This window comes from Xenopus laevis, chromosome 9_10L (genome assembly GCF_017654675.1).
Source record: "Xenopus laevis strain J_2021 chromosome 9_10L, Xenopus_laevis_v10.1, whole genome shotgun sequence".
NCBI lineage: Eukaryota > Metazoa > Chordata > Amphibia > Anura > Pipidae > Xenopus > Xenopus laevis.
The window spans coordinates 104,352,324-104,367,153 of record NC_054387.1 but is presented as its reverse complement, the minus strand read 5'-3'; the positions used below and the strand labels follow the sequence as shown (position 1 = coordinate 104,367,153).

Genomic DNA, 14,830 nt, shown 5'->3' with positions numbered 1-14,830 from the left:
TTCCTCCTGTTTAATGCTCTGCCAGGCCTTTACTGCAGCTGCTTTCAGTTGCGGTTTGTTTGTGGGACTTTCTGTCTGAAGTTTACAGACAGCCATTCTGATCAGGTGACTGACTTGACCATTCAAGAATATTCCACTTCTTTGCTTTAATAAACTCCTGGGTTGCTTTGGCTGTATGTTTTGGGTCATTGTCCATCTGTATTATGAAACGCCTCCCAATCAATTTGACTGCATTTAGCTGGATTTGAGCAGACAGTGTCTCTGAACACCTCAGAATTCATTCAGCTGCTTCTGTCCTGTGTCACATCATGGATAAACACTAGTGTCCCAGTGCCACTGGCAGCCATGAACGTCCAAGCAATCACACTGCCTCCGCCATGTTTTACAGATGATGTGGTATGCTTTGGATCATGAGCTGTTCTACGCCTTCTCCATAATTTTTTCTTGCCATCATTCTGGTAGAGGTTGATCTTGGTTTCATCTGTCCAAAGAATGTTTTTCTAGAACTGTGCTGGCTTTTTTAGATGTTTTTATGTTTTGTAAACATATGCATTTGCATTTATATTGAATTACTTATGAGACAGGGGCCCAGGGAAGTGCATTGTAAGTAGCACTTCCATTATACTTAAATATATTTTGTATTAGCCTTAAGAGTGCTTCCACCACCCCCCCTAGATTTTTGTATGTTCGCCTGAAGCTGTGGCTCAAGCTCAGTGTGGTTTTTTAATAGCACCCCATACCCACCCCTTTATACTAATGGTGGTCCTATGCTTTTAAATATGGGCGTTGGTTTGAGCAATCTCTCTCTCTTAAAAGCCCTTGCTGGCGGGGGAGGAGGTAGCTTTCAGATTGAAACCAATGCACAACACACATTGTGTACAGGTAATGCTATTATGCAGAGAAGTATCTTTTTATATTGTGACCTGAGTTAAGTAAGTTAGGGACCGCCATATGGGTTTTACCTTGACGTGGTATGGTGGCTTTTCAACTTTATGATCATAACTTTGTAACTAAAAACCCCTGTTTTGTAAACATATGCATTTATATTGAATTACTTATGAGACAGGGGCCCAGGGAAGTGCATTGTAAGTAGCACTTCCATTATACTTAAATATATTTTGTATTAGCCTTAAGAGTGCTTCCACCACCCCCCCCCCTAGATTTTTCAAAGTCCAATCTAGCATTTCTATTCTTGATGCTTATGAGTGGCTTGCACCTTTGCAGTGCACCCACTGTATTTACTTTCGTGTAGTCTTCTCTTTATGGTAGACTTAAATATCGATACATCTACCTCCTGGACATTGTTGTTCACTTGTTTTGCTGTTGTGAAGGGGTTTCTCTTCACCATGGAAATGATTCTGCAATCATCCACCACTGTTGTCATCCATGGACGTTCCGGTCTTTTGGCGTTGCTTTCTTTCTTTCTCAGGATGTACCAACTGTAGATTTTACCACTTCTTATATTTTAGCAATTTCTCGGATGGTTTTTTTCTGTTTTTGCAGCTTAAGGATGGCTTGTTTCACCTGCATGGAGAGCATGGAGAGCTCCTTTGACTCCTATCTTCCACATACAAGCACCCCCCCCCCTCCAATCAACTCCAGGGCTTTTATCTGCTTCATTGATAATGACATAAAGGAATTGCCCACACCTGCCCATGAAATAGCCTTTGAGTCAATTGTCCAATTACTTTTGAGCCTCTGAAATGAAGCGATTGTGTCAAAAAAAAAAAAGGCTTTAGTTCCTCACATTTTTATGCAATCTTTTTGTTCAACCCACTGAAAGTCTGCAGTTCAACTGGATCTGAGTTGTTTCATTAAAAATTCATTGTGGTAATGTACAGAACCAAAATTAGAAAAAAGATTTACGGACCTAACTGTATATGAATTCTGTATTCTGTTTAGAGATTATACATCATCCTTAAGTGAAACTGTTTGACTCCAGTCTTTAAGCCACTTTATTTCATTAAAAAGAACATCTTTTGGTTTAAGGTATATGTGAGAATCTTCCTTGGTGAGGTGACCTTGCAGCTTATAGCATAGTCTGACATTTTGTTATGATTTCATTGGAGGCATGACAGAAAGGAAGAGACACACTCATGTCCACATTTGTAACATCAAATCCTTTTTAAACCTGGGCACCTCTATATTGTGAATGCTGACCGTTTCTAATTTCAACTATATGACACTCCTTTTTAAAAGTCAGCAGCACTTTCTTGCAGATAATGGATACAATGATATGGAGTCTTGGTATAACAAAGTCTTTCCATTTTAATCTGCCTCCATGGGCCACAGCACCTGGAGCTGAACAGATTTTTTTGAAACCAGTAACTTTTTTTAATACAGGTATTAACAATTAATAACTTAAAAAATATAAATTTAACATGAAGTGCTATATAAACTGGAGGCAACTGTGGTCCTGGTTTTGTACAACAATCTAGCTATTGTGCACCCAGCTTGCCTTCTTTTAGTCTTCCATAGGAAGGGTTGTATAAAATACTTTAGAACTGCTTAAAGGAGAACTAAAGCCCATGAAAGGATTAGTTACAAAAATAATGGACTTTGTGGTCAGAGATAGCCAATGGGTTATTATGACAACCACAGAGATTGAAAAGCAGTGTACAAAGTACAGTGGCCTCTTTACTGCCTGAGTAAAAGGTTGCTTACTGTTCAGTGTATACAATAAAAAAATCAGTTCTACTGTAAATTGTGAGTCTCAAGGGCTTAAATAGAAGTACGATGGATAGATTGCATCTTCTTTACAGTGTCCCATATGAATGCACACATCATACAGCCCAGTCTCCTATGCTTATGACTCCAGCTAACTGTACCTGTCCAGAGGCAGTAAATATACAGAGAACACATTTTTACACAGTAGCTTTATATTTGTCCTACACCTAGCAACTTTGCACTTACTCCGCTAGCTTATATAAAGCACACTCCATTTATTCTTCATAATTTAGGGTTTAGTTCTCCTTTAACTATTTGTAGCCCCTTTTCAATGTTGAACAGCAGGGATCAAGACCACCAAAAACTGACAGAAAAGCTGAGATCAAGTGCTCTGATATAGTGCCACCATTTCACTGGGATGAACAGAACCTGCCCTGGAGAGAGAATGAATTCTTGATATACTGCTTGTGGAAATTTAGGGAATTTATTACTGTCTGGACTTTCAACATCAACCTAAAAGGCAAATTAGAAATTAAATTCCATACAGCAGAGAATATAGATAAAATATGACATACAGTAGACAATACTTAAGTCACAGATTTTTTTTTTTAATTAAAATTACAGCTACTGGGGGAAAAACGCAGCGATTTATATCAGGACGAAAAAATGCTGCAATATAACACGTATGAGATCTATTATCTAAAATGTTTGCTATTGCTGGGGGTTTCCAGAGTAGAAAAAAAAAATTCAAAATAAAAAAAAAAAACCCAAATATTAAACATTTGTATTTGTTATAAACTCTTAAATATTTTGGCTGTCAAACATACATTGCCTTTTCCTCTATTCCACTGGCACAGCGATCACTTCCCATACTGAACTTTTTTTTTCTCCACTTTTCCCCACCATCCTAATTTTCTATACTTCTGTATAGCCCGTACTTGGGTTATCTTTTCTGGCATTTGCAGATGACACATAGATGCACAGATAGTTTTGGCAATGGCTTCCTCAATATGGAGCTTTCCTGTTTGCTATGATTGTGGATCTCAAACTAATGAAGAAAAAAATGGCTTAACCCAAGTTTTTTTTGCCCTATTACCATAATAGAAGAGGACTGGTATTATTTCATAGGTTGATTGGCCTCTTCAGTTACTATCTAGTACAGGTATAGGATCCCTTTTCCGGAAACCCGATATCCACAAAGCTCCGAATTACGGAATGGCTGTCTCCCATAGACTCCATTTTATCCAAATAGTCCAAATTTTACAAAATGATTTCCTTTTTCTGTAATAATAAAACAGTAGCTTGTACTTGATCCCAACTAAGATATAATTAATCCTTATTGGAGGCAAAACCAGCCTATTGGGTTTATTTAACATTTAAATGAATTTCTAGTAGACTTAAAGCATGAAGACCCAAATTACAGAAAGATCAGTTATCCAGAAGACCCCAGGCGCCGAGCATTCTGGATAACAGGTCCCATACCTGTACAAGGTACTGTTTTATTCTGAGAAAAAGGATATCACTAAAAATAAGAATTATGTGCTTAAATAGTAATTATGTAAAATGACAAATGCAGTTTGGAATTTTCCGGATAACAGACAGATCCCATATATATTCAAACTCAGTTTAAACCACAACCCTTTCCCTTCAACATCTGTTCATTATGATTATAGTTGTTCCATATATAACTGGAGTCTGAAATGATCAGAAAGGTCATAACTGATTTGTACTTGGCCACAGTCATCTGACACCAATCAGTATTAATTCAACATATTTAATTGCCCATTTATCAGATAACTTACCTGGCTTGTGTTGTGAAGGATTGAACCTTCAAAAGGATATAGGCTTTCAGTCTCAGCTACTGAATATACTCGTATGTATTTTCTCCCTACAATCTAAAATAGAATTGTCATCTATTAGTATGAAAATGGGACACATACTTACTCAGAAGGGGTCGATTCATGTGTGAATGAGAGGAATATTCTGAAATAAGGTAAAGAATGCTATAAATTATAATCCTGCAAAAGCCCACAGTGGGGTCATAGTGATTAAGGGCACACGGGGAGATTAGTCGCCCCAGCGACAAATCGGCTCTTCTTTGGGGCGACAATCCCCCCTGAACTGCCTTCCCCTAACTTCCCGCCGGCTATAATGAAAAATCGCCAGCGGTATGGCTTGGTTTTCCGATGTCGCCTCATGAGGAAAACGAAGCGCCGCGAGTGGCATACCGCTGGCGATTTTTCGTTATAGCTGACGGGAAGTTACAGGTAGGCAGATCGGGGAGATTGTCGCCCAGAAGAAGAGGCGGTTAGTCGTCGGGCGACTAAATCTCTCCGTGTGCCCTTACCCTTAGGTTCCCACCTCAAAATTCCAAAGATTAACTTGAGACTGTTTTTAAATAACTGGGTATATTGGAGGCACTAAGTTAACACAATCTTTAATTTATCAACATATTGGTCATTAAATAGTTCAAAAGAATGCTTTATAATTGTGGCTGGCAAGCCTGCCATCACTATGTTATAATTCCATTCTGTTGCATTTAGAGAGAATGAATGAAATAATGCTGTGAAAGGCCAAACAATAAAAGACTATCTGGTTTCTACACAGATTGGTCAGATAACTGTAAGGTTATTGAGTGTATGGGCACCTATTTAAATGGAAGCATATTTATACATTACCATAAATAATTGCAGGAGGTTTACCTGTGCCAAGAAATTCTGCTGTGGATCCTGGTGAAGAGGAGACACAGTTCCTGCTGGCCCAAACCATGCATTAATGGTAATGTCCTCTTCACTGGCCTCTCCCAAACAGCAGTAATCTGGTATACTAATGTCCTCCTTTAATTCAGGGATCTTTTCATTTTTAACAAAAATAATAGCAGCATAAGCGTTTTGTAACACAATTGCCTTAACTTATACATCATGTGTAACCGTGCATAAAAAATTATCATAATTGCCATTTATATATGCCAGCAAATTATGCAGCATTTACATTAAAGGGGAACTAAAGTGTAAAATAGAATAATGCTAGAAATGCTCTATTTTGTATACTAAACATAAACATGGACATAGTGCACCAGAAGCCTAATTAAACAAATGATTTATGCTTTCACAGGGGGTCATCATCTTGTGACTATGTTATACATCTATGCAAGACCAAGACTACGCACATGCTCAGTGTGGTCTGGGCTTCAGTTGGGAGGTTAAGCTTAGGGATCAATACAGCACAAGTCAAATGATATTGGCTATAGAACTGATACAGCAAGACTGATATAATCAGAATATGCAGACTGCACTGGGTCTGTGGATACAAATTTCTACACAGTCGCTGACTGCTCTTCAGGGAAACAAACAAAGCTGCTTGATTTCTGGTAAGTAAGGTGGGGGAGGGCACGTCTGAAGTTTCCTATCCACAGCAGTCAGAGCAAGTAAAATAAAAGGAAAATTTCACGGATACAGTCAGGTTTCTTATAAAAACTGTAGACATTTTTTAATTAAAAGTATATTGGAGATTTTATTTTTTCCCTTTACATCCCTTTTAATTTATAACAAACACGGGTCTTCCAATAATTTTACAAGGGTTATTGAACAGACATAGTAACAGATGGCCCTGGTCACCAGAACTTACAATCTAAAGGATATAAAGATCACAAGAAAATGTACGTCTGTTTTTTGTACCAATGTCATCAAGTTGTATGTGCGCACAGGTACTTTGTTTTGGCACCCCAAATCAACATAGCACTAGCCAGTGCCCTTTCCCTGATAGCTGTGTATGAGCAAAGTGCTCTGAAAGACACCTGTCCATGCGCCAGACCTCCTATGTTATTAGTAAAATCATAGAAATCTTAACCACAACTTTGGTTCAGCCCTTCGCAGTCCATGAGCAATTAATGTATGCGACGGTTATCTGAGCAATAGGGTGAGACTGCCAGAAACGCACTCGGTGGTGGGAAAGAGGCCCTCTGAATCTTCCCAAATAGACAGAAAATTCTGAAAATCATTTACCCTTACCTGTTCAAACAGTTGATGCTGAGCAAGATATCCAATGCCGTGTTGCTTAAAAAAAAATAAAATAAAAAAAAGTAGCCATGAAATTAAACCTCTCATTTACTATATAAAGTCTACAAATGTGTAATTTTATGTCGTTTAAGTGAATAAGATGCAAAAATTATTTTAAAGGAACAGTCCACCTTTAATTAACTTTCATATATTACAGAATGCCCCCTTCTTATCAGAGTTTGATATTTAATATATTGACTTAATATATGAATTGATATTAATAATTAATGAACTATATTATTGTCTCAGAGTCCTGTCATTTAAAAAACAAAATTGCTCTAGCTAGGGCAGAGTTCCCAAATTGTGTGTCTGGCTCAGCTGAGGGACCTAAGCATGGGTCTGTTTAGATGAGAGAAGAAGATGTAGACAGGCTTGCACACAAGCCAAAAATATGAACACCAACAAAACACAGAAATTAAATCCTTTAAAATACCCCTACCTACTAGAAGAAAAACCATGGCCATAATACAATATGAAAGCAAAACTTTATACCTTATCCAGAATGTACTTATTGATGAACTCATTTATGGTCATTAATCTCTGAGACCACTCTGTATCTGTATATCTGGACCCCAACTCCACCGGAACAGTGCGACATCCAGCCACCCTCTTTATGTATTCCACACTGTTGAGGGAAAGTCAGATGTTGAAAACACTCTTGTTTGTTTTGCTTGGAGAGTACATGTGATTAGATAGTAGCCATCGTATATAGTACAACCCCGATTTAATGTTTTTCAGGGGAGCAGAAAAAAAATGGTGTAAAATCTGCTGGAAAGCATTATCCATTATATATTGGTGGGACCACAAAAGGTGTAAAATGATGAAAAATGTACCATCAGGGTATGTAAAATTGAGGATTCACTATATTGCCACTTGAAAATGTATCGGTTATTTTCCCATAATTTCTCAGATAATTATTTCAGTGCACCACTAGCAAATAAGCCAGCAATTACTGTATTCTGCATTAACAACTACTCTCTCATTTACTTTTTGTCTTGTTTATATAATGCAATGCTTTTTATTATAGCTGAGGGCACCAAGTTTATTTTGAATCCCATTTGGCCTCTGTATCTCTTTGCTTTATTTAGTTCTGTAGTCTATTTTAAGTGCCCCTGCCTCAAGAAAAGACTGGGTGGGGCTCTGATTAGACAGCAAATAAAATTTGTGTGATAGTCAAAAAAATATTTTAAACTGCAGCGCTGATCTCTAACCACCCGCAAATTGTTGATACCGACTGAATCCATAATCCATGCAATTTGCAGACTCATTTCCTGTGTGGAATACAAACTGTTAAATCTGTAGTGTTTGATAGTTTTATTAAAAAATCAAGTGTTACCTCCATTTCTTCAGGCATGGCCAATGGTCAATTACTCCTTCCAACACGACAGGCTTTTGGGGTACCAGATAGTGTTCTTTGAAGTGCTCAAGAGAGGGGCAGTGCAGCTTTGGTATGGTGGTCTCAGAATCCAGCACTGGAACAAGCGGACAAGGCATCTTCTGTAAATAGTGTTCAATCAAGCAATTATAAAGAGAATTATTAGAATTACAGCTGCTCTATCAGAATGTACACTTGAAACTGGAATCCATGAGCACAAGGATTTCAGCCACACCCTTTCTGTTGTGTTACGTGTGTGTGTGTATATATATATATATATATATATATATATATATATATATATAAATATATAAAATACACAAAAGCCATGAATATCTTGTAAATTACATCCTTATAAACGGTGAGTTCTGATGTCATCAGTTATAAAATGCGAGTTCTGATGTCATTTCTGTCACATGACTCACTGAAACTTGTGTATTATAATAAATAAAAGTACCCCCAGTTGCAAAATAGGAGGATATTAGAAGTTACCTCGGAGTTCCATGACCTGTATAACAATACATGGTCATGAACTCCTCTGTAACTTATAATATCCTTATATTTTACAAGAGGAGGTATATATATATGGAGATATATATATATATATATATATATATACACACCATACCCTCTTCTGAACTTGTACTGGGCACTGCCCACATGAATGGTTCCAACAATCAGAGAATACACATATCACATCTGAAGTATTGTGAAATGGATCTTTACTTTCATAGAGCTCAGCCTATTTATTGTGCTTATGCTGAACAAAGCATTAAAATTAAAAACATCATCTGTTGAAGGGCAAATTAAACTGACATTTACTAAACATGGTAATTGAATTATGAATGGCCGAGAAATATCCATCAATTTTTAATATAATTTATATGTCGATCTTAGGTGTCATTCACAAACTCAGATCCCACCCATCACACAGTAGCAGCTCAAATGCAGCTAATTACTTGAGAACTGTACATGTATATACATAAATATATCCACTATCTGTGGCACTCCTCAAATAAACAGGTATTTTATCGCCTGAAAGTTACAGTATATCATCATCATTTATTTATATAGCGCTGTCAAGATACGCAGTGCTTTACTGCAGTTATAGCAAACAGGGAATAAATGGTGGATAACAAACAAAGATTACAATAGGATTAGAAGGACATAGAGTTTACAAACTAAAGGTTAGGGTACAATTGAGACATTAGGATTATATAAACACTTTGTCATTTTTGATACAGTATATGACCATAATCAAAACTGCACTGTCTCTAGATAATATTAGAACTTTAGGTGCTATTTAAATGCTGAAAGTAAGGTCCCAAATTGTATTAATGTATATAATAAATATATTTTTGTTGTCACATTAGGAGGCTCCTAAGTGCTGATAAAAAACACTCAAAATGATCAACACTCTCCTAAGCTTGCTTTGAATGGATTTTCTTTTTTTTTTTAAATGACAGAAAATAGCTGATGAAAAAATTCTTATATTATTATTATTTACAGCATTATTAGTAGAAGCTTTGAAATTACTAACATACAAAAATTGTCATAGCGTTATTAAACAAAGTTACCTCGGGAATACTGCAACCTTTTGCATCAAAGTCATCTTCTGGTCCATCTCTAATCCTTTTTTGTCCTTGTTAAATTTAGGAAAGTAATGTTAATGCCTTTTCAAAACTTCAAGAAAATACCCACTAGTCCAGATTTCTACATGCGGTCTATGTATTCCCAGAAGTCAGTACCTAAGTACGTGTGTCTGCGGTCTAATCAAAGCCTCTTAAAGCATTTTTAATGCACGCATGTGAATTTTTGTTTCACATGCATTTCTCTATTTAAATATTTTTTCAACATGTGTGAATTGTCTAAAAACACAGCCTGCTGTGTCTGAAACACCACACTGAATTCTACCATAATAAGCAGGTCTGAAGGCTTGGATACAAGCAGGCACTTTGGTGTGCTCAAACCTGCATCACAATCACGTATCAGACATGAAATAAAAACCGGTGTGTACAAGCTCTTTGTCAACATACCAAAAGATAAAAAAGTTCTGTATCTATTTTGATAATCCATCCAAAAGCCCATAGTTCAGAATGGCACCACTTTGCAGTAATCATCATCCAAATGGGCATTTCTCTCAAACTTCATTTTAGACAAATAATTCACATTCTGAAAAATTATTTCTATTTTCTCAGTAATAATGAAACAATACCTTGTACCTGATTCTAACAAAGATACGTGTAATCCTTAGTTGAGGCAAGGCAATCCCATTGGGCTTATTTAAAGTTTAAATAAATCTTTAGGGTTGTGACACACGGGCAGATTAGGGGAGATCTAGTCACCTGAAGACTAATCGCCTCTTCTTCTGGGTGACAATCTCCCCAAACTGCCTTTGTGTGTCTTCCTGTCCGCTATAATGAAAAGTCGCCTGCGCAAAAGCACACGTGGCACTTAGTTTTCCGAAGTCGACTCACAAGGAAACTTTGGGCGACTTTGGAAAACGTCGAAATCTCCCCGAATCTGCCCGTGTGTCACAACCCTTAGTTGCCTTAGGGCAGAGACACTCAGGAAGTTTCGGGGAGATTTAGTCAACCGGCGACTAATCTCCTCCTCTTCAGGCGACTAATCTTCCCGAACTGTCTTCCCGCCGGCTATAATCTAAATCGCCAGCCGGATGGCACTCGGAGTACTTCATTTTCAGAAGTGCCTCACAAGGAAACTTCGGCGACTTCGGAAAACAAAGTGCTCAGAGTGCCATCCTGCCGGCGATTAAGGCATTGTGGGGAGATTAGTTGCCCGAAGAAGAGGTGATTTGTCGCTGGGCGAATAATCTCGCGAATCTCAACGTGTGTCTCTGTCCTTGAGGTATGGAAATCTTAATTACAGAAAGACCCCTTATCCTGCAAACCCCAGGTCCGATACCTGTGCAACATATATATAAGACCGTAACAGTAGAGTTCAGCTAAAGTAGCAAGTATGCAAACGTTTCATCTTTAGATACATATAATACAATAAAATAGTGCGTTACAATAAAATACCCCCTTTTGCAAAATATGAGGTTATTACCTCGGAGTTCCATGACCTTCGGCATCCTGCTTTTATGTTTATAATGGAACTCCTGGTTAACTTTTATAATATCCTTATATTTTACAAGAGGGGATATTTTATTCACTATATAATAAACACTCCTTACCCCCAACAGAACTGGTGGCTGCACCTAGCACCACCAGCTCAAATTGCACCAAAAGTATTCTTCCAAATCCACACAGATGGATCCACAGAAACTGGTGTCAAAACACATCAGGACACAGGACAATCCAAGTCAAATACAGTAGAACCCCCATTTCACATCCCCTGATTTTAAGTTCTCCCTCATTTTACATTGTTTTGTGGTCCCACCTATATATTAGGATCAATAAATTTCCCTGATTTTACAGAATTTTTTTCAGGTCCCCTGAAAAACGTCAAATGAGATTTCTAATAATATAAATGGGGTGTGTGAAGCTGTACCAATGAGTTCAGTTGAAAAAGCCACCAACCACCAAATGCTTTGAACAAACTTCCCACATAAAATATATATTCCAAATAAAATAAATAATAAATGAAGGAGAAGGATACATGTGGTACTTGCAACTGCAATTGTTTTCATAAAATAATAAAAATGGATTGCAGTTGCCTCAGTGCAGCCACTTCCATCATTCACCTTATCTGATGCCTACAGAGAGTAAAGGTGGCCATAGACGCAAAGATCTGCTCGTTTGGCGACAAAACGACAAACGAGCCGATCCTTCCCCGATATGCCACTAACGGGCATGGCTATATCGGGGGTAATCTGAACATTCAGCCCTATGGGCGAACGATCGGATTACGATGAGTGCTCCGGCGGGACGGTTGGGAAAAAATCAAACCTGTCCGATCGACCAAACGACCGATCTCCGCCGGACGAAAAATGTCGGGACTCTCCACACACGGTCCGAAAATCAATAGGATCAGTGGGTCTATGGCCACATTAACATGGATTACACGGCTGAAAGGAAAGACATGATAACAGCAAGCACACGACTCCATTACGGAGGCATTCATACGACTAGAATAAATGTGTAACGGCTACTTTTCCACTCTGCCCCTTTCCATGCGGATAACAAAATGTATATTTCTTGTCAATTGTATAGGTGTCCTGCTCACCAATAATAACAATGGTAGGAGTCGTTTTCTGATAAGCTAAGAGTGAAATAATGAGGGTATCAGAGGTCAATCATCAGCAAGACTAAAGCTACACCAATTGAATAAGTAAAGTAAAGGAGATAATGAATTCAGCAATGATCACCAGCTGCTAGAAGAATCTGTATTATTGCACATGTACAATTATCAGTATTGACATATTTACCTTGAACAGAGGTAAAGGATATGTTGTTGCCATGTTCCTCTGATTCAGATCTCTCCAGACCAGGTTCCAGTACCCCCCTGTCTGACGCCAGTTTAGTTTCTTCCCTCAAGTGATTTATTCTCTGCAGAGCGCGTATGATGCGGCCCAGGACATTGTCCATGATCTCTGCTCCCATCAGCAGCCCCATGTCACATACCTTCAGCGCTTCCTCTGTTCTACCCGGGGCCGTATCACTGCACAAGCCAACAGCCCTGAATAGGCAGCCATAGGAATACACAGCACGCCATTCCCGCCCGACTTCCCTCCAGTTCCGCGCATTTAACTTCTCCCAGCTGTAATCAATGATCAGATCCCCTAGCGCCCCGCACTGCTCCGCAGCCCCTCTGTACAGGCACCTCGCTGCCTCCCTCACGCACTCCACTACTTTACTCTCCACATCAGCACCCAACGTCACCTGGAATTGCTCTAATGTCCCCGGCAACTCGACCCTAACCTGCTCAGGCAGAGAACTGTCCATGGTGAGCGGAACCCTCTTTGCTAACAAGTTTTCTTACGAGCCGCTTATGGAGCGGACCTATTACGTCATTGAAGCGCGCCCCTGACTGAAGTAGAACTGCCACCAGATTGTATAATTGAAAGTGTAAACTTCTTTGAAACGGGCTCATGGCAGGGAGAGTTCATTTAAAACGTACAGCGACCCCTTCATATGACAAAGAGTGTTGCAGGAGATGTAACTGAGTCATACCTCTCTCAACATTTCTAAAATACCAAGAGGGACAAAATTATTTGGCGCATTTTTGACCACGCCTATTTTATAACCACTCACCACAAAATTTGGCAGGTTATGGAAAGTTTGAACACATTTCTGGGGGTTATTACAGTTTTGCTAATGAAGGTAAATTGCCCTTTAAGCTGTGACATAGTTTCCCCGAGAGACCTGCTTATCTTAAAGGGGAACGCCACAAAAACATAACTTAAGCTTTTTGAAAAGTAATCATATTTTCAAGCAACTTTGCAACATACATCAGTTAAAAAATATGCAGACTTTTCATGATTTTTAATGGTTTGGTTTAATGGTTTTTGCGTGACGCAAAAAGGGGCACCACAAAGGGGCGGAGCCATGGAAAAGGAGTGGGGCCATGTGGAGTAGTGTCACAAAAGTGGCGAAAGGGACGAAAATGTAAGTTTTCATCGGCGAGCAGGGGATTTTGTAAATGGTATTACAAACTAGCGGTAGCTACATTGCCGGTAAATTTGTAATACCGGGCCAGGCCCTGGCAGGTGTTTTACCGGCTAGGCCAGCTCTCCTGCTGATCTGTCTGACTTGTTTGCTGAGCTGCCTGATTACTGTTACTTTGTATCAACAGCCATCTGTCCTGAGCCTGCATCCTCCAAACCCCACAATTCCCTGCACACGTGATTTTAATAAGGAACAATTCCCTAAGCCTAGCCTCCTGCTGATCTGTCTGACTACTTTGCTGAGCTGGCTGACTACTGTTACTTTGTATCAACAGCCAGCAGTCCTCAGCCTGCATCCTCCAAACCCCACAATTTCCTGCACACTTGATTTCAATAAGGAAAGGAACATCACAGAGCAATGCATTGTGGGTTATGTAGTTCCTGCATGCTGTCTGTAAGCTGTGGAGAAGTAGTTACAATTTGTAACATCAGTGTTTAGTCCCTCCTTCCCTGCCAGAATTTGAAATGATGCCAAAAGAGAAGAACTGTTAAATACCTGGATTTCAGCATAGAAAATGGCATTTATTCATACTTTTTGAAGAAACAGGTAACTGTGATGGATATATTATGGGTTTCTGTGTTATGTGGGCCTCTTTATCAAATTTTCGTTTGGAAGCCAGAGTTCCCATTTAAATAGTTACAATTGTATCTTTGCTTACCTTAAATTGTTCTCAAATGTTTCTAAGTGCAGCTGCCACATAGTCTGGCCTCTCTGGCAAAAGCCTCTTATTTAATTAAGTTTTAGACATTTTGTATCTTTTTCTGGCTTTACAGTGCAGGAGATCAAAGAGAAAGTCTGTACATTTCAGTAACAATCTAAAACTGTGGGTTGAGCTGTCATAATTGGGACTGTCCCGTGAGAAATGGGAGAGTTGGGAGTTATGCGAGATTACACTTATGTTCATTCTAAGGAAAAGCAAATGATTGCCTCAAGCAAAATCCTAAAAGTTTCACATTTTATGAAATTTCATTCTTCAACAGTCTCTCTGCAGCATAAGCAGTTTGGGGGGGGGGGGGGGGGTTACTCTCCCTTTGTTGCACAATCACTCCTTCCAGTGATCTGCTGCTTATTGTATCTCTCTGGGTGCTCTTGTCACCAGC

The 14,830-nt window shown here is 38.9% G+C and overlaps 1 protein-coding gene across 2 annotated transcripts; it reads right to left on the bottom strand.

Annotated features, from left to right (window-relative positions):
* Positions 1 to 1,937: 1,937 nt before the first annotated feature.
* Positions 1,938 to 13,303, bottom strand: kdm8.L (lysine (K)-specific demethylase 8 L homeolog). Of its 2 annotated transcripts, XM_018236351.2 has the most exons (8): positions 12,491 to 13,298; positions 9,678 to 9,742; positions 8,062 to 8,222; positions 7,218 to 7,350; positions 6,678 to 6,722; positions 5,370 to 5,519; positions 4,470 to 4,562; positions 1,938 to 3,180 (listed from the first exon to the last, which is right to left on the bottom strand). In XM_018236351.2, exons 1-8 carry the CDS (start codon positions 13,005 to 13,007, stop codon positions 3,016 to 3,018), a joined length of 1,329 nt encoding a protein of 442 aa, XP_018091840.1. In that variant the 5' UTR covers positions 13,008 to 13,298; the 3' UTR covers positions 1,938 to 3,015. The 2 variants fall into 2 exon arrangements, with proteins under 2 accessions (XP_018091840.1, XP_018091841.1); XM_018236352.2 differs by lacking the exon at positions 9,678 to 9,742 and having other exon boundaries at positions 8,062 to 8,197; positions 12,491 to 13,303.
* Between the last annotated feature and the right edge of the window lie 1,527 nt (positions 13,304 to 14,830).

What these genes read in the sequence shown, in the direction of transcription:
- kdm8.L (XM_018236351.2), bottom strand. Translation starts at nt 13,007, where the DNA reads ATGGACAGTTCTCTGCCTGAGCAGGTTAGGGTCGAGTTGCCGGGGACA. An exon ending in ATCCTTTACCTCTGTTCAAG is followed by an intron (nt 9,743 to 12,490) that starts GTAAATATGTCA and finishes AAATTTAACAAG; the next exon opens with GACAAAAAAGGATTAGAGAT. An exon ending in AAGGTTGCAGTATTCCCGAG is followed by an intron (nt 8,223 to 9,677) that starts GTAACTTTGTTT and finishes CACTATTTACAG; the next exon opens with AAGATGCCTTGTCCGCTTGT.